At 38.0% G+C, this 26,667-nt stretch overlaps 1 protein-coding gene across 2 annotated transcripts in view; it reads left to right on the plus strand.

Annotated features, from left to right (window-relative positions):
• Nucleotides 1-21,236, plus strand: part of Suv3 (Suv3 RNA helicase) — a 349,258-nt gene extending 328,022 nt beyond the window's left edge. For both annotated transcript variants that reach the window (XM_090368722.1, XM_090368723.1), the window contains 2 exons: nucleotides 15,723-15,910; nucleotides 20,785-21,236. In XM_090368722.1, coding sequence (XP_090224848.1) covers nucleotides 15,723-15,910; nucleotides 20,785-21,056 — 460 coding nt within the window. In that variant the 3' untranslated portion in view covers nucleotides 21,057-21,236. The remainder of the gene's footprint in view (nucleotides 1-15,722; nucleotides 15,911-20,784) is intronic.
• Nucleotides 21,237-26,667: the final 5,431 nt, after the last annotated feature.

Genomic DNA, 26,667 nt, shown 5'->3' on the forward strand with positions numbered 1-26,667 from the left:
AAGCTCCTCCGTGGCTAGGTTTGCTATAACAGCACTAAGTGGGGAGCCTATCGCCGCGCCGTGAACCTGCTTATACGTAGTGTTTTGAAATAACACGGTGGTACTGGAGAGACATAGTTCTACCCCACTACAAATATCTTCTATGCTCAAGGGAGTCCTGTCCTTTAAGGTGTAATCCCTCTCCAACGCCACGTGCACACATTTCATCCCATTCTCGATGGGGATGCATGTAAACAGACACACCACATCAAATGACACCATGGCCTCACCCCTCTTCAATGACTTGAGCATGTATAAACTGCACAAAGTCTCCACTGTTTTTGATGGTGTAGCTCGAACGTCCTATGATAGGAGATATTAGTTTGGTGAGATACCTGGGTAATACATGCATAGGACTTCCCACAAAGGATACGGTTGGTCTGAGCAGAATCTGCCTTATGAATATTTGGTAGGTCATAAAACCTAGGCAGCTGGTACCCCCATGGGTGCCAGCTGCCTAGTGTACAATACATATCTTTATGTGTCCAATACATATCTTTGGAGATATTCTCAGCATTCAACCAACCCTGCAAGATTTTGTTGACATTCCATTCCAATCCTACCAAGGGATTCCGATGGGTAACCTTATATGTTGTCTTATCGTTCAACAGTTCCAAGGCTTTGTTGCAGTAACCCATTTTGTTGAGGATCACAGTTGACCTCCCTTTGTCTGCGGGTAAAACAAAGGTGCTGTTGTCCTGTCTTAGCACCCTAAGCACCTTCCTCTGGATAATGGTGAGATTAGAAGGAGCTGCGTGAGCCTGGCTCAAAATCACAGAAGTTTTTGTATGGATTTCATTAGCTATGGTAGCCGATAACTTGCTTACCACTCTTTCAATACCCATAGCTATTTCTGTTTTGGAGGGTTTTGTGCAACCGACGCAAACTTTTATACCCAAATTCAAAACATCCTCTTGTTCCTTAGCTGTTTATTGCTCAAATTGCATATAAAATTGCAAACAGAATTCTCATTTCTAATATTACACTCGGCAGCAGCCTCCATTAATCTAGTAAACTTATTAACTTGTCTTTGTCTGTACTATATTATTCCTTGATGTGTTGGTGTATAGAGATGGCCCCCAGAATAAAAATGAGTTTATACCGAAAACCCATGTGCCGGGGACAATATACGCATTATAACACGGCACAAACCAACAATCACAAGAATAGTGTTATTAGGGTCTTCTTGGATAGGGTTGGGTCTCACTGTAGTGCCTCCAAGGATAGAAAGGAAGAGATTAAACAAGTCACAGCAGAACTGAGGAAATGTGGGTACCCCCAGACGATCTTGAATAAATATATTTGGGAAACGGAATACGGACAAATAAAGCTGTTTGCACCCATTGCAACCGCATACATCCCTTACTATCCGGGCTTAACCGAGCAAATTGCTAGAGTATTTCGTGTTTGTCAGACACGCTGTGTGCAACTACCAGGGCGAAGATTGCACACAGTCGTGTCAAAGGTTAAAGATCCCGTACCCATGTAAGGTACAAGTGGGGTCATATATGAGATTAAATGCCCGGATTGTTGGGAGTGCTATGTTGGTGAGACAAAACAGCATTTCAAAGATCACATGGGAGAACATATTAATGCAATAAAGGCTGCAGATTATGGGAAATCTGCTGTGACGGAACATTTCTGGTAGGCAATTCACCAAATTTCACCTGCCAATGCTGTTACAGTTGACCATTTGTATGGATTTTGGCACCGCAAATGGCTCGAGTGTTTGCAGATTTGCTCTTCTGGGCATGATACCATTAATAGAGACGGGAATCCGTATTCATCCCCTCTTTGAAACCGTAATTCTGGGAAATGATGAACGGTTCTGCCTGGCATACTCCCGAACCATTTCCGGTTTCAATGCACATGTGGATAATACTGCCCAAGCTCCTATGGTAACACGTGCTGCGAGCCATGATCCTGCAGTTATTTAAGGATGTGCCATTTCAAGTTAAGTCTTACTGTTGATAAAGGAGGCAGTCGCCTCTGAAAGCTACGGTTGTTTTCATCTCTTTTATTCCGTATAGTTTATTTGCTGTTCTTTATATTTTATTTTATCATTTTAATTTGATCTGGTCTTACTATATTATTTGTATTTTAATAAAGTTTCAGTTATACATTTGGTGTCCAACTCCAGAGGCTTCTGTAAAGAACTGATCACTTGTTCTTATATGCTATAGAACAAGTGATCAGTAATCAAGCTATCAGTAAGTGATCAAGCTATAATATAGCGCAAGGAAGCCACGGGCTTTTGCTGCACCGGCTTGAGGGGGGGGAGGAGACTAGATAAGAAAATACAAATTATTTACTTCTCTCCTCACATAGGTAACTATCCAGTTGACCTTTGAATTTATTCAAACTGTCAGCCTCAACGACTTTCTGGCTAAAAGAAAACTTCCTACAATCTAGTCTAAACCTGTTCAATTGTAATTTGAACGTATGCCCCTAGTTCTGGAATTCTTTAGAAGTGAAAATTCTGCCTTCATTCATTTTACTAAACCCTCTCAGATCCTTATAAACCACATTCAGGTCACCTCTGAGGTGCTTGGTTGCAAAGCTCTGTGGCCTACATAATAGGAGTCTTTGTGCGCATCACCCTTTTTCAAATAAGGTCTCCATTCTTGAACACAGTATTCCAGATGTGGTCTTACCAATGCCTTGTATAGTGGGACTATGGCCTCCCTATCTCTACAGGATAATGTTTGTTAAATCATCGATAGGACACCATGGGTTTTCCAACTGCCTATTTTTACTGTTCAGAAAAGTTCATATCTGTCTGTATTGTTGCTCCAAGATCGTTTCCTCCTCTACTATTTTTATTTTACCTCCTCCAAGTGTTAAATTTATTTGGGTATTGCTATTCCCCAAGTGTAAGCATTTAGCAGCATTAAAACATAGCTGCCACTTCTTTGACCACTTTTGAAGTCTGTTAAAGTCATCCTAATGGCGTGCTGCAGCCTTTAGGATGCACTAATGATTAACAACTCTACAAATCTTTACATCATCTACAGATTTTGATATCACATCTTCTATCCCTTCAAACTGATCCTTGTGGGGCCCTACTCCTGACATTACACCAATCTGAAGAATATCCAGTAATCCCAACATGTTCCAGCTTGTACAGTAATCTCTCATGAGGGTCTGAGTTCAGTGCCTTGCTATCATAATTTAGTTCTTGTCCATGAGGTTCTCTTTCGTGCACATTGCAGAGATTTGTCAGACACCTCCCAATTTCTAGTATTGTCTTGCAGTACATGTGTATCACTGAAATTGTTATTATTAGTAGCATTAGTGGAAAATGATGGAAGAAAGCAAGCTTTCTCCACGGAAATACTTCTTTAAACCAATATTTCAAGCCTGTGCGAACCACTAAAAGGTCCGCCAGCAACTTACCAGATATTAGCATCAGTAAAGACATATGATGCAAGAAAGCAAGCTTATGCAGCATCATCCAAAAAAAAAAAAACCCATTTCACCTCTCCGTTTGTTCGAAATACCTGTCCAGCTGAGCCTTAAATTTATTTGCTATCAACTTCCACAACAAGGGATGGAAGGCTGTTCCACCAACCAACTACCCGCTGGCTAAAGGCAAATTTCCACACATCTATCCTACATCTGTCTTTCCTCAATTTGAATTTATGCCCTCTCAGGTGATTATTCTGAGCAAGAGGAAGAATCCCATCAGCATTGAGCATGCTCAAACCATTCAAGGCTTTATACACCTCTATCAGATCACCTTGCTGGTGCCTAGTCTCCGGACACTGTAATTTGCAAAACTCAAGCCTTTCTTCGTAAGAACAACCCTTTGTTCCATTCGCTAATCTTGTTGCCCTTCTCTGTACTCGTTCCAACAGCTCTACATCCTTCTTAAAATGAGGCCTCCAGACCTGTATACAGTACTCAAGGTGTGGTCTGACCATCACCTCCTTATCCCTGCTAGAAAAATTCCTGTATATCATTGACAAGACACCATGAGCTACTCTTGCAGCCCGTCTGTACTGCTCAGAAAACTTCATATCTGCCTGCACAATTACCCCCAGGTCCTTTTCATTCTCTACCACTGTCAGTGTAGTACCACAGAATTTATACGTTACTTTGGGGTTACTGTTTCCCATATGTAGTACTTTTCATTTTTAATATTGTCAATGTTAATATGGAATTGCAATCTTTCTCCAACGACAAACATTTACATCACTAAATGATGTAAATGTTTGTCGTTGGAGAAACATTAACGACCTGCAGCTCTATTTCCATGTTCTTTTGCATACACAATAACTTTTCATTTCAGTGCGGCTTCGTAGTGCAATCTTTTGACATTTTAATGTGCAATAATGGATCAAAATTAATGAAATATAGTAACTCCACTTACGTACTTTCGAAGATACAAATAAAACTTCCTAGTTTTTACTGAGTGAGCTCCACTATAATGAAATAATGGTGGCTTCACATTTCGAAAGCACGTAAAATCACCCAAGCCACTTTATTCTCCAATGGAATTGTAGAATGTGATAATGGTCAAACTTGGAGGCGGGGTTTCCACATAAAAACAAAACATGTCGTGCTGTGCAAAGCGCGGGAAAATTCAAAAAAAAATTGTGATTGTAAGACGCAATCGATTCTAAGATGCACTCCATTTTTAGAGACATTTATAGGGGGAAAAGGTGCGTCTTAGAATCAAAGAAATACAGCATTTTTATTATTTATTTATTTATTTATTTTTTTTTTTTTTTGGCTGGCGCGGCATCATCATCATCATCATCAGCCATTTTCAATCCACTGCAGGATGAAGGCCTCTCCAGCAACTTTCCAGTTCCTTCTGTTTTGAGCACTGGCCATCCATTTACTACTCAAAAACTCATGAATTTCATCTATCCATCTCCGCCTTTGTCTTCCAGGTTTTCTTCTAGCTCCTCTTGGGTATCATTCTGTTATTTTCTCAGTCCATCTGTCATCATGTCTTCGAGCTATGTGTCCTGCCCAAGACCATTTTAGTTCTTTAGTTTTGATAAGAATGTCCTTTACTTCAGTTTGCTGCCTAATCCATGTGTTTCTCTTCTTATCTAACAGCCTGATTCCCAATATAATTCGTTCCATTCTTCGCTGTGTATTTCTTAGCTTCTCTTCCATTCTTTTGGTGAGTACCCAAGTTTCACTTCCATAAGTCATGGTGGGGAGTATACATTGATTCATTATTTTACGTTTCAGACAAACTGGGATATTGCTCTTCAGTATGTGACTATATTTCCTGAATGCTATCCATCCAAAATTTATTCTTCTCTTGACTTCCAGCCATTTATCATTATTACAGCTAATAACTTGTCCCAGAAAAGTATATGACACCACCTTTTCAATTACTGCTCCTTCAATAATTATTTCCCTTTCCGTGGCATACTTGTTCATCATTACTTTTGTTTTAGCCATATTCATCTTTAGTCCAAAATCCTTACTAACTGTGCATAACTGATTAAGATTTTCCTCTAATTCTTTGGGATCGTGGCTTATGACCATAATGTCATCTGCAAATCGTAAATGGTTTAGGTACTCTCCGTTCACATTGACTCCTTTCTGTGACCAGTCTAATCTTCTGAAAGCTTCCTCAAGGGCAGCAGTAAACAGCTTTGGAGATATTGTGTCTCCTTGTCGAACTCCTTTCTCGATTTTAAATTTGCTACTGTCTTTGTCTAGTCTAATAAAGGATGTAGCACTCTCATATATTTTCTTCAAAATCATAATATATGGAGTATCTATGCCTTGTCTTTCCAGTGCCCGAAACATTGCCTTATGCTGTATGGAGTCAAATGCCTTTTCATAATCCACAAATGCCAGGCATAATGGTGTTTTATATTCATTTGCTTTCTCCATTAGCTGTGATATTACGTGAAGGTGATCCATAGTTGAGAATCCTGTCCTAAAGCCAGCTTGCTCTTTCGGTTGATTCTCATCAAGTATTCTTTCTAATCTGTTAGTAATGACCCTTGTAAACAACTTGTAGATATGGGATAACAAGCTAATTGGTCTATAATTTCCAATTTCTGATTTATCTCCTTTCTTATGCAGCAAAACTATGATTGCATTATTCCACTCCTTAGGCATCACACCTTTTCTAATGCACTTTGTGAAGAGCCTTGCCAGTTTTTGTGTTATGTCTCTTCCTCCCAATTTTAACAACTCTACAGTAACTTCATCTTCCCCCGGGGCTTTCCGATTCTTCATTTTCTTCAATGCATGTTCTACCTCATCAGGAAGAATATCGGGTATGTCGCGTGTGTTGCTACTTTGCAATCCATCTTCCCCACTGCTGGTATCATTCCCTCGCTCCTTGTATAATTCTCTATAGTAGTCTTCTGCTATTTGAATTATGCCTTCTCTGCTGTTTATAAGTACACCATCGCTATTCTTCAGTTTCAGTATCATTTGTCTTTCTGTATTACTGCTCATGGCTGCTGATTTAAATCCTTTGTTTTCCCTTAATGCTTGTTCTACTTTTCTTGTGTTAAATCTTCTTATGTCCTCTCTGAGTCTCTTTCTAATGGCTTTGCATAACTCAGTATACTCAATTTTCTCCCTGTCAGTGTTTTTCTTGCTCTTCATTTGTCGTCTTTGGTTCATCATGACAAGTGTTTCTTGACTAATTTTTTCTTCTTTGGATTTCTGTTTCCCTATAGGTTTCTTGGGCTTTATCACTTTCAAAAAGTTGTAATATTCCTCGTCGATATCTTGGTCCTCAGCAGTCTGCAGAAGCTCATACTTGTTCTTAAGTTCCAGTACATACTGCTTTTTCTCCTCTTCTGTTATCTCAAAGACCTTTGTATTATTTACTCGAGTCAGTTTTTTCCTTTCTTTTTCCTACATCTATATCAAGTGTACATCTTACCATTCTGTGATCACTTCCAACATTTACCTTATTCAGGACGGTAACATCAGTCACAATATATCTTCTGTTAGTGAGGATGAAGTCGATTTCATTAGTTGTTAATCCATTTGGACTCTTCCATGTCCACTTTCTGTTCACCCTTTTCTTGAAAAAAGTGTTCATTACTGACATTCCTTGAGATTCTGCAAATTCCACAAGTCTTTCACCTCTTTCATTTCTTTCACCAATTCCAAAATTTCCTATAGTTCCCCTTTCTGCACTGTTTTGTCTTTTTCCAACTTTAGCATTGAAGTCCCCCATAATAATAGTGTAGTGGGTTTTCTGTTCATCTAGAAGACTCTCAATTTCGGTGTACATTTCTTCAACCTCTTCATCATCATGGCTCGATGTTGGTGCATAAATCATTATAATCTTTAGCTTGTACCTCTTAGAAATCTTGAGTATTAGTCTTGACACCCTTGGTGATGTACTTTTGAATTCCAAAATGTTGTTTTTAAAATCTTTATGGACCAGAAACCCAACTCCACCTTCACTCCTTTCACTGTTTCCATTGGTGTACAGCAGATTTCCACTTGATAAACTTATAAGTGATTCATTTCTTCTTCTTGTTTCAGCCAAACCGATGATATTCCAATTCACATTTTCTAATTCCTTTTCCAGCTCTAATATCCTATCTTCACCGATGAGTGATCGTACGTTATAACAGGCCAAGTTCAATTTCCGTGCATGGCAGCCTGGTCGTACCCAGAGATTCTTAGCACCCTCTGCTTCCACTCTGATCCTCTCGCTGCCGTAAGAGGGAGAGTGAAAGCTGCTGGGGACTGAGGGCCATTTGTATTGTTGTGCTCTCATTGCTGGAGGGTTTGGTCTTTTCCTCTTCACGCTGACCAGGCGTCTTGAAGAGAACCACTCTACACGTTCGTTGCCACCTAAGTGACGTAACAGGGCTTACCATCGAGAAGGTGTGCATGAGTGGATTTTAGGGAGGCAGGCCAACCAGACTTCTCCTAAATCTTCTGTAATAGAGAGATATTGGATCCATCAGTGTTTTAGGCTGAGTGTCTGATAACACACAGGATACCTGTTCCCCTCTAGGCGCGGCATAAGCCATTGCTAATATACTAATAGGGTGCTTGCAGTAGAAAACAGGTTGACCAGAACCAATGTCCGTGTTAGGAATATGCCTTAATCTTTCCAAATGGTAGAGTAAGCAGCGGTCGTGTGTATCCTATTTTTCACTAACATTGATTCGGTAGAGTACGTAGCAGGTGGGAAGGAGCAGCAGTGCATAGCACACACTTCTTGATTAGATCGGGGTTCGAGCCCGTCACCACCAAATACAGAGGATGCAGAAAGGTCAGAGAATGACCACCGCATATCTCGGAGCAATATGGCCTTAATTGCTAATGCTCCTAAAAACCAAAACAACAACAACGTAGCAGGTGTGGGCATAAATTACATCGTTCATGATTTCAGTTCTAGCTGTTTGAAATTTAGTAGGTGTTGTCAACGATGTTTACACAAAACATCTTTCATGCATACAGGGTACACACGTGATTTTTTAATGTTTTAAACCTGAACTTGATGCATTATAGCGCTTGTTGCCAGTGTGCTATTAAACCCCAAACCAAATTTTTTTCTATTATTTGGAACAACCTTCCTTTCATATTTCCTAAAAATTAAAGTCTGCAGAAATTCAAGACCAGCATAAACAATCTTCTTTTCTTCTCAACCCATGCATGGAATTAAAGTACTATAGGTTCCAATAGCCTTTCACATTTGGAGTTATCATAAATAATAAATAAATAAAATGAACAGGAGAGGTGTCTCATAGCCATGTTTAAGGTTAGCCAAATGTTAGAGCATGCCAGAATCTTTCTGGGGTTCTCACTAGCCACAGGAATGAATGTTTCAAGGCAAACTATATACAGGCAGCTTCAGCAAAAGAGATGGCCCATGATTTGTGTTTTACTCCCCCCCACACACACAGGAAAGCCCATTACGCTTGGTCTTGAGTCAAAGTGAATGGCCAGTGTTGTTTTTTCCCTTGAGATTCAACTTTGCAACCAATTCTTAATATGTTCTCATCTAGAGAAACAGTGGTTTGATGAGTAGGGAAGGCAAAATGATGGATGGCTCTGCCAATCCCCACATCTTCAAGAGATACATCTTGGCTGCTCAAGAGTAAAGGGATGAGCTCCTTATCCCTGTGAGTTTTCAGAGGTACTGTACATCCTGTATTCATTTATGAATTCTAATGTTCTTCCATTTAGAGCAGGGGTGGTCAACAAGTCAATCACGGCTTTAATTTCAGTCGATCATGATGATTTTTAAATATATAAATATATATAATAGATTATATCACGATAGGAGGGAGTATATGATGAGAGCCTTGTCGATCAATTCGGCCCTGGAAAGATTGTGCAAGGCTCAAGGGGTAGAATTTTTTTCAGCCTGGACTGTACTTGTTAACAGGAGAGATTGCTTCTACAGGGATGGGATACACTTAAATAGAAAGGGTGCAAGAATATTTGCTGATGCTATCGAGGCAGTGTTAGGTGGGTCGGAAAACTGCTAGCTTGGGGGGAGACAAAGACCAATAGATTGACAGTAGCCACTGGCAGAGGTGAAAGAGATTCTTGCACTGCTTCTATTAGAATGAGCAGAAGCCTGAAAAACAAGATGCATGGTATTTCAGAGACTGCTGGGAGCCATTGTGGTACAAGTAAACACATGGGTTGTGTTAGGGTAGCTAAGAATAGAAACAGGTGCAGGTATACTTGCGTGTACACCAATGCTAGGAGTTTAGTAAATAAATTTGATGAATTTGAGGTATTGCTCAAAACATCGAAGGCAGATATTGTTGGGATATCAGAGACGTGGTGTCACACAGATATAAGGGATGCGGAACTGCAATTTGGGGAGTATAACGTCTACAGAAAGGATAGACAGGATAGGAAGGGGGGAGGTGTTATGCTATTAGTTAAGAAACACATAAAAACCAAGGAAGTGAAGCCAGTCGACATCGCTGGACAGTGCAGTGTGGAGTCAGTTTGGTGTGACATAAACATTGGGAGATCAAAATTGAGAGTAGGAGTGTGCTATAGGCCTAATGAATCTGATGAGTATAATAAGGAACTGTACAGGGAAATAGAATGGGCCAGTAAATCAGAGTGTCTTATAATGGGAGATTTTAATTTCCCAGATATTGACTGGAATTTGGGGGCTGGATACTCACACACTAGCAGGGCTTTTGTGGATTTATTGGATGATTGTTTTCTACATCAGCATGTTCGGGAGGCAACTAGAGGGAGCAATACTCTTGATTTGATTATCAGCAGTGATTCTTCATGCATTCAGAATCTGCAGATAAATGAACCACTAGGTGGCAGTGATCACAGTGTGCTGAAGTGGGATTTACTCAAAGAGGTAACTACCATTAGGGGTAAAGGGAAGGGTTATTGCTTCCGTAAAGGCGACTACGATGGACTGAGACAGTATTTAAATTCTATACAGTGGGACCAACTGATGATGTTACCAACAGCAAATTCAAAATGGGAAGCATTCAAAGAACTTATCTTGGAAGCTACTAGGCTTTACATACCAACTAAGAAATATTGTTCAAGGTTTAGGCCAAAATGGATGTCAGATGAACTAATGAGGCATATGGCAGAGAAGAAAAATGCATGGGATACTTACAAATTAACACATGACACAGAAGCCTATGATAGATACAAGTTGATATGCAACCAAGTTACAAAGGAGGTTAGGCAGGCGAAGGCAGATTACGAGAAATCCTTGGCAAGGGATGCAAAGAAAAACAGCAAAGAGTTCTTTACTTATGTAAACTCTAGAAGGAGAGGGATGAATCAGATTGGTCCACTTGATATTGATGGGTCAAGTGTTGATGATCCTGCTCAGGTAGCTAACAAACTAAATGAATATTTTGCATCGACATTCACACATGAGGAGTTATTCAGCGAGGGGAATGCCAGAGGTGTATTCAACTCTAGCAGTAAGTTACAGAATCTTGAAATAACTGGGAGTAAAGTGGAGGAGAAACTGTTGAAGATAAACACAAGAAAGGCACCCGGGGTGGATGGGATCTATCCAGTTATATTAAAGGAGGCAGCAAAGGAAGTAAGCAAACCCTTAGCCATAATTATGAGAGCTTCCTTGGACTCAGGGGAGGTACCCATAGACTGGAAATGTGCAAATGTGACCCCAATTCACAAAGGAGGATCAAAGGCTGACACAAGTAATTATAGACCTGTGAGCTTAACTTCTGTTCCAGGAAAATTAATGGAGGCACTGGTTAAAGAAGCACTGCAGGATCATTTAGACAAGACTTCAGTTATAGCTCAGACACAGCATGGTTTTGTTAAGGGGAAGTCTTGCCTGACCAACTTGATTGGATACTATGATGCAGTCACAAAAGAACTGGATGCAGGGAATAACTTTGATATTATATACTTGGATCTTAGAAAGGCTTTTGATACTGTTGCACATGGAAGACTGCTACACAAATTGGAGCAGTGTGACATTGGAGGCAAATTACTGCTATGGATAAAGGGGTGGTTGAGGGGGAGAAGACAGAGAGTGGTAATCAATGGACACTGCTCATCGTGGACTGATGTTATTAGTGGAGTCCCTCAGGGCTCAGTGTTGGGTCCATTATTGTTTTCTGTATTTATAAATGATATTGATGATGGTATATCGGGATTAATGTCCAAGTTTGCAGACGATACAAAGGTTGGCAGGGTTGTCAAGGACACTACTGACACTATGCTGCTGCAACAGGATCTGGAAAGGTTGAGCAGATGGGCTGAGAGGTGGCAAATGAAGTTTAACATTGACAAATGTAAAGTACTGCACATGGGAAACAGCAACCCCAGAGCAACGTATCAACTCTGTGGTACAACACTGACAGTGGTGGAGAGTGAAAGGGACTTGGGGGTGGTTGTGCAGGCAGATGTGAAGTTCTCTGAGCAGTGCAGACGGGCTGCAAGAGTAGCTCATGGAGTATTGTCAATGATATACAGGAGTTTTTCCAGCAGGGATAAGGAGGTGATTATTCCATTGTATAAGGCGATGGTCAGGCCACACCTAGAGTACTGTATACAGGTCTGGAGGCCTCATTTCAAGAAGGATGTAGAGCTGCTGGAACGAGTACAGAGAAGGGCAACAAGATTAGTGAATGGAACAAAGGGGTGCTCTTACGAAGAACGGCTTAAATTTTGCAAATTACAGTGTCTGGAGACTAGGCACCAGCGAGGTGATCTGATAGAGGTGTATAAAGCCTTGAATGGTTTAAGCATGCTCAATGCTGATGGGATTCTTCCTCTAGCTCAGAATAATCACCTGAGAGGGCATAAATTCAAATTGAGGAAAGACAGATGTAGGATAGACGTGCGGAAATTTGCCTTTAGCCAGCGGGTGGTTGGTTGGTGGAACAGACTTCCATCCCTTGTGGTGGAGGTTGATAGCCTAAATAAGTTTAAGGCTCAGCTGGACAGGTATTTTGAACGAACGGAGGGGTGAAGTGGAAGTGGTTTTTTTTTTTTTTTTTTTGGCTGATGCTGCATAAGCTTGCTTTCTTGCATCAAATGCCTCTACTAATGCTAATGCTAATTATTATTATATTAGTGTTCTCGGTAATTGATTACATAAACTCGTATTTGTGTCTGTAAATTGCGCGTGTTCTCTGGTCAATTTGCCTGTTTTGCTGGACGAAAAAAATCCCAGTTTCTGGGGGGGAGGGGATGAACCTTGCTATCAGTGCCTGAGACCGACTGACTCAGCCACGGAGTGAAAAAAGCCCATTAAAGTTCCTCGCGTCATCGACTGGATTCGAACCCGGGCCTTTTCCAGCCGGTGTGGGGAGGACGGTGATGTTACCACTGTGCTACTCCGCAGACTATATAAAGTAGATTAGTCAAAATCTAAATGTTGTTATTATTATGTGCTCCATTAAAATCCTTTGAACGCGTGACTACTTTTGTCGACTCATCGCTAGGCTTGTCCAATGAAAATTCACGCAGTTACGTTGTGGGGAGCATAATGTATGTATCAAATTCTTATTTAGCTTACTTAATATTAATAACTATTATTAATAAGTTTTATTATGTAAATTATAAAGTTATATATTAATATTTATTAAGTACTGGACAGTTGTTTGGTTTTTAGGAGCATTAGCAACTAAGGCCATATTGTTCCGTGAATATGTGGTGGTCATTCCCTGACCTTTCCACATCCTCCGTATTTGGTGGTGACAGGCTCGAACCCCGGTCTAATCAAGAAGCGTGTGCTACGCACTGCTGCTCCTTCCCACCTGGCTACGGAGGTGCCTACTGGACAGTACTTATATGTCAATTTAATACCCTTTGATTTAAAATGAATACTACGAAAAGGAGTAAAACATATAGTTTTTTTATCAAGAGTGGGAACTAGAGTACCTTTTTTGTAATGATAAAAGAAAAATGTTGTTTGATTTGCAATGCTTCCGTGGCTATACCCAAAAAAAAAAAAAGAAATTTAGAAAGGCACTTCAACCTTATGGTTATGTACCTTACACATAACCTTAGAACAAATAAATTAAAAGAACTTAAATCCAGATTATTCGCACAACAAAATTTCTTCATGACACCTAATTTACAATCTAAAGCAGTAACTGTAGCATCATTTAAAGTGAGTCATCTTGCAAAAAAAATGCAGACCATTTTCTGATGGTCAATTCATCAAAGACGCATTTTTAGAAATTACAAATTCTCTTTTTGAAAATTTTAAGAACAGAAATGAAATTAAAAGTGCTCTTCAAGATCTGCAATTATCTCGAAATACTGTGATGCAATGCGATGCATCGAAAAAATGAGTAAAAATGTGAGAGTGAACATTTGCATGCTCATATTGCTAATCGTGCGTTCTTTCCTTTACAACTGGATGAATCTCCATACGTCAGTGATACAGCTAAATTGCTTGTTTATATTCATATGTTTTTCGATGATTCTGCCACTACAGAAGAACTGCTGGGTATAGTTTCATTAAAAGAAAGAACTAGTGGTATTGATATACTGTATTTAATGCATTCAAAAATTTTATTGAAAAATTAAATTACCACTATTTAAGCTTGTATCAATAACAACAGATGGAGCTAAAGCAATAATGGGGCATCTTAACGGATTCATCATATTGTGCCAAAAGGATGATGAATTCCCAGATTTTTGAGTTATCACTGCATCATCCACCAACAAGTGTTAGCCAGCAAAAGATTAAATACTAAAAGTGCTGTGGACATATACGTGTGTAGCTTTCAAAATCGCAAATTCCATCAGAGGACAATCTCTTCAAAGGAGACATTTCAAAATGCAACTCAATGAAACTGAACCAGATCTGATATTACACACAGATGTGAGGTGGCTAAGTCGGAGTAAGTTTCTACAAAGATTTCGAAATTTGTTGATCAAAGGGGAGTTGATCATCAGTAGCTACAAGATACGGATTGGTTGCGTGATCTGGATTTTTTGGCTGATTTTACCAGTAAATTAAATTATCTAAATTTGTAATTACAAGGAAAAAATAAAAATGTGGGTGACATGATTCGTAGTATTTCTGCATATAAATATCAATTTTTGGCAATGGCTAAGGATCTCAAAGAAAAAAAAATTCAATCATTTTGAAAATCGCAAAATCATTTGCAAAAATATCCTGTTTTTGAATTTAATAGTGAGAAATATGTTTCTGAAATTGAGAGAGTTGTGGATGATTTTGAAACCAGATTCAGTGATTTTAAAACAATTGAAGGTGTTGTTCAATATATTTTTTATCCATTTAATACTGACTTAGATACTAAACAAATTGCAACTAAAAAATCGCTGAGATTTTTCACATGGAGAAAATATTACTTGAAAATTAAATTATTACATTTCGAAACGATATCTTCCTAAAAGCCAGATCATCAGAAACAGACTTTTGGAAATATGTTTGCTGAGAAAAGTATCCAAATGTAAAAAAATGCAGTGAACTTTTAAATTCCTGTTTTAGTTCCAAATACCTCTGTGAATTGGCCTTTTCGTATATGAAATAAACAAAGGCGAAACTCTCTACTCTACAAAGACAATCGCACTATTCTTACGGACTTGCATACAGAAGATTCTTTGCGGTTGGCCTTATCACAATATATCACCGATTTTGAAAGCTTGGCAGATGACATGAACACACAAACTTCACGTAAATTAAAAATTTAAATACGTGTGAATTTAAAATAAGAATTTTGAATTGTATTTAATTTTAAAATTTATAAACAGCATTTTTCAATATGTGTTGATTAACTTTTTTAAGCATGTACGATGAAATTCTTGAAATGGTAGATTGCAGTACATTTTGAAGAAAAAAAGTAGATCGCATCACAAATTAAGTTGGCCACCTCTGATTTAGAGCATAGCCTGTCAATGAATTCATTCAGATTAAGAATATTCTTCATGTGAAGTAACCATCCAATATCACCAGGTGTTGATCCAATATTGAGCATATCTCAGATGTTTTTCCAGAGATCTATTAAGTGACATGTATTATTTTTAAATCTAAAGTATTTATTTGCATATATATCTGTCTGAGAATTTTATCATTTTATACATATAAATTTTTGAATGCTGTTGCTACAAAAGATGGCAATTTATGTTGATATGAATCTAAAATATGTGATTATCAGATTTTCATATATCAAAAGATCACAGAGTTTTGTTTGATACATTATATTTCCCTAAATGCTATTTATTCATACTTGAAAGATGTATCTCTTATATTTTAGCTATCGCTTTCAAGATCTTTTTCCTGATATCCAGCTCGTGCGAGATATGCAACAAGAACTTGATGCAGTTATACAGAACGGAGTACTAAATGTTACGAATCTTTTGAAACTTGGTGATGTATCCCGCAGAAGCATTGCCCTAGATGAAGATGATATTGTAATACAAAGCAAAAATATTTTTTTGAAAAGTAAGAAAGCCGATTATTTATTCTATTAATAAAAGGTAGTATGGAACATTAACTCTAAATGCAGATTGATTATACACTAAATTGGACAGGTTGTATTTTTGAAATAAAGCTGTTTGTAAAATAGCTTTATTTTAAACAAAGGTTTTTCAGTTTAAATGCAGCTGTTGCAGGTTGTAATTTGGTTTTTTTTAGGAGCATTAGCAGCTAAGGCCATATTGCTCTGGGATATGCGGTGGTCATTCCCTGACCTTTCCGCATCCTCTGTATTTGGTGGTGACGGGCTCGAACCCCGGTCTAATCAAAAAGCATGTGCTATGCACTGCTGCTCCTTCCCACCTGGCTACGGATGTGCCTTATTTGCAGGTTGTATAGCCACAAAAGTCTTAATCTGTAAAAATTTCTACATAAAAAGTACTGCGTGGAAACAGCTACATACAAATTTTGTCAAAGTATGGGAGAGCTCTTTTTAGTGTGTAAGTTGACGTACATTCAAAATACCGACTAAGCCAAGCCATAGCTTATATGTAGTTTATGACTCATCTCAATTCTAATTTTAAAACATTATGTTTAAAACATTTTAACAACTAAAAGAAATTTCAAAATTTTAACACAACTAAATTTTCAGAGAGTGCTCATGCCACTTGGTTCTAGTCATGAGGAATTCGACTTTGGACAATCATTGCACATCCCACCCATCCCAATGGACTAGGTTTCCATCCCTGCCACTGGGAGGCAGGCTCTACTATGTAACTTCAACTGTGCTCTCCTTTTAAATACAGAAACGACAAAATTGTTAAAGAAAGTAAATTTGCACCTTTCTACGAACCTGCTCTAGAGGAACTATTGTTCCAATCCTCCTAAAGGCAATTCTAGTTGACTCCTAATATCAACATAGTTGTTACACTGAAACATTATATGAGCCAATGTCTCCTCTTCTCCACAAGTACAATTTTCACTATCTACTAGGCCTTCATTTCTTGCTGATTCCTTTTTACTTCTGACGCTCTCTCTCTCTCTCTCTCTCTCTCTCTCTCTCTCTCTCTCTCTCTCTCTCTCTCTCTCTCTCTCGGCAGGGAATTTTTCAAGGTAACTCGGAATTTGTTTTTTTATTTGGCTGGTGCAGCATAAGCCTGTGGCTTCCTTGCACCATATAACTAATAATAATAATAATAATAACCAAAACCTCTTTGCCAACCCATGGCCTGTTATTAGAAATATGTCTACTCGGGGTAAGAACATGTACATTACTCGCCCCTTCTCCAAGATCTCCCATTTCCTTTGTCAGACCTGTACCGATTCACTCAGAATTCTTTTCTTCTTCCTTGGCATCTTGTCTTGTATACAGCCTTTCTTGATCTGGACATGAACTTGTATTCAAAATCGACCTTCTCGAATTATTTCTAGTGCAATACAGCAGTGCTGATAAAATGATTTGCAGATTGTGTTGTTTAGTGTATTTATTAATGATATCGATTAATGTCCAAATTTGCAGATGATACAAAGATTGGCAGGGTTGTTAATGATAGTAAAGACAGTATGCTACTGCAACAGGATCTAGAAAAGTTAGGCCGGTGGGCTGAGAAGTGGCAACTGAAGTTAATATTGACAAATGCAAAGTACTGCATATGGGTAGTAGTAACCCAAGAGAAACATACCAACTGTGTGGTACTAAGCTCAGGGAAATGAAGAATGAAAAAGACCTGGGGGTAATTGTGCAGTCGGATATGAAGTTCTCTGAGCAGTGCAGATGGGCTGCCAGAGCAGGTCATGGAGTTTTGTCAATGATATTTGGGAATTTTGCTAGCAGAGACAAGGTGATTATCCCTTTGTATAAGGCAGTGGTCAGTCCGCACCTTGAGTACTGCGTACAGGTCTGGAGGCCTCATTTTAGAAAGGATGTAGAGTTGCTAGAACGAGTACAGAGAAGGGCAACAAGATTGGTGAGAGGAACAATGGGTTCTCTTACCAAGAGAGGCTTAAATTCTGCAAGTTGCAACATCTGGAGACTAGGCACCTGTGAAGTGATCTGATTGAGGTGTACAAGGCCTTGAATGGTTTGAGCAGGCTCAATGCTAATCAAGCAAATTATAATAATAAAGAAATTATTTGTCATACAAATGTTAAAGAAGGTTTATTCTTCATCATCATCGGTTTGTTGGAAGCACAAGGAGGAGTCTTGTTCATCAGAAATGGAATACGAACTAAGAAATGGATTACGCTTACACAAAAAAAAAAAACAAAAAAAAAAAAAAAACACCACAAATCTCCACCGTTAATATTTTTTAAAAAACCTTTACTACCACTGAACTCGCAGGATTGGAACACGGGTTTAATTTCGCCATAAGAGACCACCATTACCCCATAAAAGATTGTATAATAGAACTACAAACAAAACTCGAACATCGCCCTGATAAGTGGCATATCATACACCAAACCAACGCTATAATTAATTCAAAACTCGCCTCTCAACCCAACATAAAAAAACAACATCTACTTGATATACAAAAATTAAGTAACACCCCTGATATCATTATACAAAAAGCAGACAAAGGCAACACAATTGTAATCCTAGACAAAAATACCTACATAGATAAAATGGAACAGATCCTCTCTGATCAAGATACATACAAAATTGACAATACCTACAATATTTCCAAACTCAAAAATAAACTTGATGTAATCCTAAGGAGACTCAGATCAAACAAAGAAATCACCCTACAACAGATTGGCATATGTAACAATATCCTCCCACACATGTTTCGTATTACAAAATTACACAAACCTGGGACCACCAATTTCCTTTAGTAAATCTGCCTTCGCCAATTTATCCACTTTTTTAGTAAAAATTATATCCCCCCTCACAAGATTCTCTAAATTTAAAATCAGCAACACCAATCAAGCATTCGAAAAAAATAAGTACCACCATAATCTCCGATGAAGACATCTCAGCGTCTTTTGACGTAGTATCATTATACATACACATACCATTCACATTACAAGCCTTACATCAATACCTAATGACAGACAACACTTTAATCAACCATACCTCTCTCCATCAACAATATCCTAGATCTTACTTCATTACTACTAGATGCCAGACACTTCAGGTTCCATAACCAAATATTCCAACAAACATTTGGCCTACCCATGGGTCTAGGTATTTCTGCTCCTTTATCTGAGATTTATTTAGCAACAATAGAAAACCAAATTCTACAGCCTTACCCTTCAGGGATAAAAATATACATACGATACGCAGATGATATACTTATAATTGGAAATAGAATCACAATTGACAACCTTTTTACTAAATTCAACTCAATACATGATAGATTGAAATACACACTTGAAATAGAAGTTAATAAACAAATCAACTTTCTGAACCTTACAAAGGGTACTAGGAAAGTTTTGCAATATGACGTAACAATGAATCACAGGAAGCTGCTTGTTGCTGCATGTTGAGACATGTTCATACGTGCATAGTAGCCGCCGCGCCAAGGCGATGGGCTCAGTTATTCATTAGTAGTGAGAGTGTAAAGTGCTTGCAATGGCATCGTGGTCACGAAATGAGATAAGGACAGTTTTGCGGTATAATTTCGTGCGTGGTTTAACCATAGACCAGTGCTTAGAAGAAATGACTCTTGCACTAGATGATGATTGTCCACATCTTTCACAATCACTTGCCTTGATATTATAATAATAGTTATTTTAATTCCGTTTTTAATTAATTTATTCCTTGTAAAATAGGAAAAATTTATTTATTCAAAATAGCAGTTCTCCATGACAGTTTAGTTAACAAAATACACTGCCATCTCATACTCATTTTGAGAAGTCTGGGTTTGAATCCCATCAACAGCTGGAAGACCTTCTCAGTTCTTTTCAGTTGTCGGCAGCTTTAAAAAATTAAAACTCGTGATCTAAAAAATTAAATCACAATTTTTTAAAAATCAAAAAAAATTTTGGAAGGACTCGTTACTCTTTTTCTGATACAATACTTCTACATCTGTTTATGTATCCCTTGATTAAATTTCAACTTTGGCTTCTATAATTAGGTATGTTAGATATTGTTGTTCAAAATTGAACAATAATAACTAACAACGACAATCTTTCCCTGACTTTAAAAACTATTTTCATGATGCTTTTTATTGATAACTGTATTTACAATTACTTGTAAAAGAAATTTGTGTCTGTCTCAGAGAGATTATTGATTACTGTTTCATGCTCTTTTTTTTTTGTGGATGGTGTTTGTGAAACAGCTTGAATGAACTCGTTACATGCAAACAGTGCTGAAAAACTAGCACAAATCTCTGCCCAAATCTTTTGTCTTAATTACAGGATTGTTTCTCTGTTAATGTGAAGCTGTTCATCCATCATTTAAAAAAATTCATTTGACAGTCATATACACTCAATTTACAAACATTCTCAACCATTTCTGGGGTTCCAAGTGTTAGACATTCACAGCACTTGTTGTTTTGTTGCACATGGTCATTTTGAAATTAACTATGCAGGCCTCCATGCAGAAGACTCAGTCCTGCTACTTAACTGTCAAATCTAAACTTGTAAAATAAGCAATAAGTATGTAATAATAAATATAATTCAAAAATTTATTTAAAAATAAACAAGCAAACAAATATGTCATCATCTGTATATTAGTGAGAACTATACTGACCCATTTCCAAACAACATACTGTTGAATAATATGCATGTACAGATGGATGGTTAGTCATAAATTAGTTGGACATTAAGGAGATGTTGCTTTTATTATATGCCATATAATTATATTTAAACTTTTATTAAATATTTATTACAACAAAGTTATATTGTATTTTTGTAAGGTTCAAATAACTCATTCTTAAAAATAACTTTAATATTTTTAGGCCATTCTGCTTCTTCAGATTCGGACTTAAACGAAGCATCTACATATATAAATAGCAATAATGAAGAAGAGGCTATTCACACAGTTCCTAAAATAATGGTAGGAAAGGGCAGATTAACTGACCACCTACTAGCTGAAGGTATAATTGATAAAAATACTTTAAAAGAACTACAAAGGGAATGGAAGATGAACTTAGAAAGATCTTTAGACTTGTCAGAAAATGAGAAATCTAAATGCCCAAGTACAAAAAAGGGGAAGAATAATTCCAAGTGAAAAACACTATTTTGTGGTGTATTATGTCCAGATGTATTACTAGTAGTGTGATTTCTTTTTCATTATAAACTTCCTGAAAACAGAAGTGGAAGCTACAGAATTAGCATAATGTTAATAAAGAATATGCAGCCCTTTCAGCAGAGTTTTCTGTCTAGGGCCAGCTCTGTAGAATGAGTTTGTTTGTGGAATTTGAAGTTTTGTAAAATTGAAAACTTTGTACATAAAGGCTTTTAAATATTAATTTGTTCTTATTTTGACCTGATTTCCCTACATTTGAGTGAAATTATTTTCAAAAGTTAAATTCAGAATATAAAACAATCCATTATTTCATTTCATGCTAATGTTCTAAACATCTGTTTATTTATTATTTGATTAAATTTCAGGCCCAGGCTGATTGAAGCTATCAATTGTGATCTCTTTCTCGAATTCTTTTAACCTTTTTTTTTTTTTTTTTTTTTTTCTCTCTCTTCTCGCTCTCATCCATTAAAACTGTCTACTATTAGAAACACAGATTAGAGTTGGCTGCATGTACTGGAAGATTTCAATGCATTTCATACTTTAAAGTACATATTGTGTGAAACTATCATTTTCATGAAATGAAGAGCTTATTTGATAACAGCATCTGTGCTTTCACCTTGCAATATAAAACAGGGAGGGGAACAAATATGTAGGGATGTATGTGTGCAATTTAGTGCTAGAATAGGCAAGATGAAAGATTTAAGTTGATTCTGGACATTGTGTGGCTCAACACGAGATATTGCTTTGAGTATCTCAGAAACTGCAATGCTGCTAAGGTTTTCATATACATTTGTGTCTTGGGTGCATCAAGATTGGCCCAATAACCAAATAACATCCAGTCAACACAATCTTGTGATCAGAAACAGCTCATTAATATGAGGGGCAGCGGAAACTGACTAAACCATGGCAAAATAAACCATCTGGACTTAAGCTACAAGAATTAAAAATGTACTGGGGATTAAATGTACTTCAGAATACTAGCATGGAAACCCTGCCAATGAAAATGCACCTTGTATACATTAATAACTATTTTCAGCAGTGGGGAAAGAATTTCCTCCTGAGTTCTCTTGTCAGGAAATTACCCCCAAATATGAACACACATTTCTAAGATGGAGAGCAGAGTTGGTGCAGCTGTAGTTCTATCAGGCGGCATCGTCTGCAGTCCCCTCTGAAATGTACTGTTACAACAGTACCTTTACAGAAGAATTATATGCCATATTACCAGCCTTGGTTAACATTGAACAGCTATCATATTCTCAAACTATTATATATATCGATTCCTTAAGTTTTTTGTGTGCTCTCCAGTGCAAATCTTCTCCCAGTTACCCTCCATAGCAAAAAACTATTGAAAACAGCGACTTCACACACATGATCAACTCATAATAATTTTATTGAATCTGTTAGCATATTGGAATTCCAGGAAATAAACAGACCGACTCTGTGCCAAAAGTGCGTCCAACCCAGTCTTGTCTTCTTTCAAGATACTTTACATTGATTATAAAACCGTTAAACAACAGACCTGTATAATTTACGTACAGGTATACAGGCGCTCCTCTACTTATGTACTTAATCAGGTGGGTTTTTTTTTTTTTTTTTTTTTTTTCATGTACGTAAGTCCAACTTTGGTCTTGTAGATACAAAATACATGTACAGTATAGTACAATGCACTGAGATTATAACACCCAACAAACTTCGTGTACAGCATTTTACGATTTATAACCAAGTTAAATGAGGCTGAAAAAACATACAATGAATAATAATGTAGAGTAAGTATTTATTCAAAACTAATTTAATCTAAATACAATACATAATTTAATTTAATCTGCAATCAAATCACTTTATGGTGCACTCTCCGAGATAAAATACCATTCACTATACGATATGTAGTAAGCACCGGTCATTGTGATCGCATTAGCAAACTGAATTTTAAGTGTATTAAACAGCTATTCTAATAAGCAAAAATAAGAGAAATATTATACACAGACAAAAAAAAGTAAAGATATAGAGCACAAATTTACACTTTACTTCCTCCAATTAACAAAATTAAATGATGCATGAAAATCAGAATATTTCCCACGGATTAGCAAAATAAAAATAAATTTATATTTATATACATAACTTAATTAATAGTGTAACTAATTTATATTTCTGTTCACTGACTTTTTTTTTGTTGTTGTAAAATTTAAAACAGTGAGACAATACACTGGCCCAAATAACTTATCACCCAAAACTCCTGCCCAGATATTGAGGCTGAACCGCTGTTGGTGATGTGATGGAAGAATTGCATATGGGTTTTCCTCATCCCATACATGCTGATTGTGAAAGTTTCGGATTCCATCTCATGTGAACTGTACTTTATCTGTGAATATCACTAAGGCAGAAAGTTAAGAGTTCTACCACATTTCTGCAAGAACTACTGGCAGAACATTACTCGCGCAGGGTAATCTGCTAGTGACAAGGCCTGTACCCATTGCAGATGGTAAGGATACAGTTGGGGTTCTCGCAACACTCTCCAAATAATCGAACGTTGAACAGCCAGTTGCATTGCTATTCTGAGTGTGCTGATTCCAGTAGTGGCATGCACAACATCCAAAATCTCCTCCTCTACTTCAGGAGTCGTAGATCTTGGTCATCCTCTGTCGGCAGCACGAGGTGCAAAGGTCCCATGTTCACAAGGCGATGGATACCTTCAAACGTTTTCCTGTCTGGACATCTTCATTCTGAGAACCTTTAGTAGTACAAACAACGAGCCTCCAGAGCATTGCCATCCGCTAAACCGTACATAAAGTGCATATCCGCTTGTTCCTGATTTGAGTACATGGTCGGAATGGAAAACCACCAGATTCTGTCAGTACCTTGCAATGAAGGAAATCACCTGCGGGAGATAAGACATTCCAGTTAATAACTCGGGAACCAAGCATTTCCGAAACTATGTTGATATAAAATATATATTTATTGTCTACATATGAGGAACTCATTCCTGAAGTTATGCCGTGTATTTTTGAGACAAATAACCACAATGGATAAAAGGATGGTTGAGTGGGAGACGACAGAGTGGTTATGAATGGACGCTGCTCTTCATGGATTAATGTTATTAGTGGAGCCCCTCAGGGTTCAGCGTTGGGCCCATTGTTCTTTTTGGTATTTATCAATGATATTATCAATGATGAAGGTTTGGCAGGGTTGTTAATGACAGTAACGATAATACACCACTGCAACGGGGTCTGGAAAAGTTAGCAGATGGGCTGAGAGGTGGCAACTGAAGTTTAACATTGACAAATGTAAAATACTTCATATAGGTAGCAGGAATCCCAGAGTAACATACCAACTGGACTGGTTACTACACTCAGGGTAGTGGAAAATGAAAAGACCTGGGTAATTGTTATTACCTGGTTATCTTATCAATGATACACAGGAATTTTGCTATCATGGATAAGGAGGTGATTATCTCCTTTTATAAGGCAATGGTCAGGCCACACCTTGAGTATTGCATACAGGTCTGGAGGCCTCATTGTATGAAGGATGTAGAGCTGCTGGAACGAGTACGGAGAAGAGCAATGAGATTAGTGAATAGAACAATGGGTTGATGTTACCAAGAAAGGCTTAAGTTCTTCAAATTGCAGCTTCTGGAGACTAGGCACGTGTGGGGTGATCTATTTGAGGTGTATAAAGCCTTGAATGGATTTAGCAAGCTCAGTGCTAATGTGTTTCTTCCCATTGCTCAGATTACTCAACTGAGGGGGCATAAATTCAAATTGAGAAAAGACAATTGTAGAAAATAAGTTCAAGGCAGAACTAGACAAACATTTGGCGTGAATGGATGGGTGAAATGGGTGTTGTTTTTTTTTTTTTTTTTTTTGGCTGATGCTGTATAAGCTTGCTTTCTTGCATCATATGCCTCTACTAATGCTAATGCTCTTTGCAATAAAGATTCACAATTATTCAATTTGCAACAACCATGGGGAGTGTTGAGTCAGCATTGACCACCATCCTTGTGGCCTGCTTTTGACACCTTGTTGAGTCCATGCCATAATAAATCAGGCTGTTCTTTGATGGCTAAAGGACCTACTGAATGTATGTATATACTACTGGAGGGTTTTTTTAATAGGAAAACCTCAAACACGAGAGGTATTAGAACCTATAGAACTTGGTACCATGCTTCGGTTGGAGGTTGAGAAGACGAAAGAAAATATTTCTTGACATTAGACTTGAACTTCTGTAGACTGTAATTTTCAGAAAATATGTACGAATGAAGTTTGTTCCAGAAAACAGCAGTTGAATGGATAAATGCAACCCTACGAAAAGGCAAATCGTTTTATGACTCTCAGCACACAAGAATTCCTAAAACACTGGACCTTGAACTGTGGATGGACCACATTGCACGGTTCTCAAACACTGTGGCCCCGATGTACCTAGGCAACTTATGTACCCATCAACAACGTCCCTACTGATATGCTCGCCACCATTCGCATCACCAGGAAGCAGCTTATAACTGCTATAAATGGATTGCCACCCACTGCAACTGCAGGCCCCGATCTTGTGCCACAATTCATGATTAAATGTCTCAGCTCGTTTATCATCGATCCTCTACTATCAATTTTTAACCGTGTCTTAACGCAGCACTACTTTAGGGCATTTAGGGTGTGGCCTCAAGTGCTGTGAGGCCACACCCTAAATGCCAATCTGCAACCCTCATTAAACAGTTCAGGCTAATCTCTCATTCTTCCAGCCTCTTGAAGCTCATGGAGAAGACATTACTTTCCACCATCACCAATCAAATCATGCCTCACAAACCCCCCCACAGATTCACTATGGCATTCCAGGTAGATCCACAGTCACCCATTTAACATCCATAACCAACACCATTCTCAGTGCACTAGAAGCTAAAACAGAGCTTTCTGTCACCTACATCGACCTGGACTCCATCAACTCCATCAGCATTCCCTTGCTTGTTCACCTCCTAGAAAACTACTTCTACATAAAAGGTGACATTTTTTGTTGTGGTTTATCACAGCCCTGCTCTCTGACAGAACCATTCTTCTTAAAGCAGATCAACACACAATCTGGAGAAAGATCACTGCGGGAATTCCTCAAGGCGGAGTCCTCTCCGGAGCATTATTCACTGCAGTTATTATTCCGTTTGTGCAACAGGGTTTCTCAAAATGGAAAGTGGAATGCAATGTGCTATCATCAGCAAAACTATGGATAGGATTTCCAGTCAATGGAAAAAGGTAATTAATATACAAGAGGAAAAGAGTGGGCAAAAGAACTGAAACTTGGGGGATACCAGCATTAGTGGAGAAGTTAGAAGACAGTGAGCCATCTACCATCACCCTCACTAAGCAATTCAGAGAGAAAACTGGATAACCAAATACAAAACACAGTTGTCAAACCATAAATAAGATGGAAGCTTATTTAGAAGACCTTTATGAGAAACACGATCGAAAGACTGAGATGTCAAGAGCAACTGCTTATGTTTTTTTTTTATTATTATTTGGTAGTTGTTGGTGCACCGGCTTCTGTGGCCATATTGCACCTCCCAAGGTTTTTTTTGCAGTACTTTGATCCAAGCCCGAGGTGGGAATCGAACCCG

The sequence above is a fragment of the Mastigoproctus giganteus genome, chromosome 2, assembly GCF_048544385.1.
Source record: "Mastigoproctus giganteus isolate SK-2022 chromosome 2, ASM4854438v1, whole genome shotgun sequence".
Classification (NCBI taxonomy): Eukaryota; Metazoa; Arthropoda; class Arachnida; order Uropygi; family Thelyphonidae; genus Mastigoproctus; species Mastigoproctus giganteus.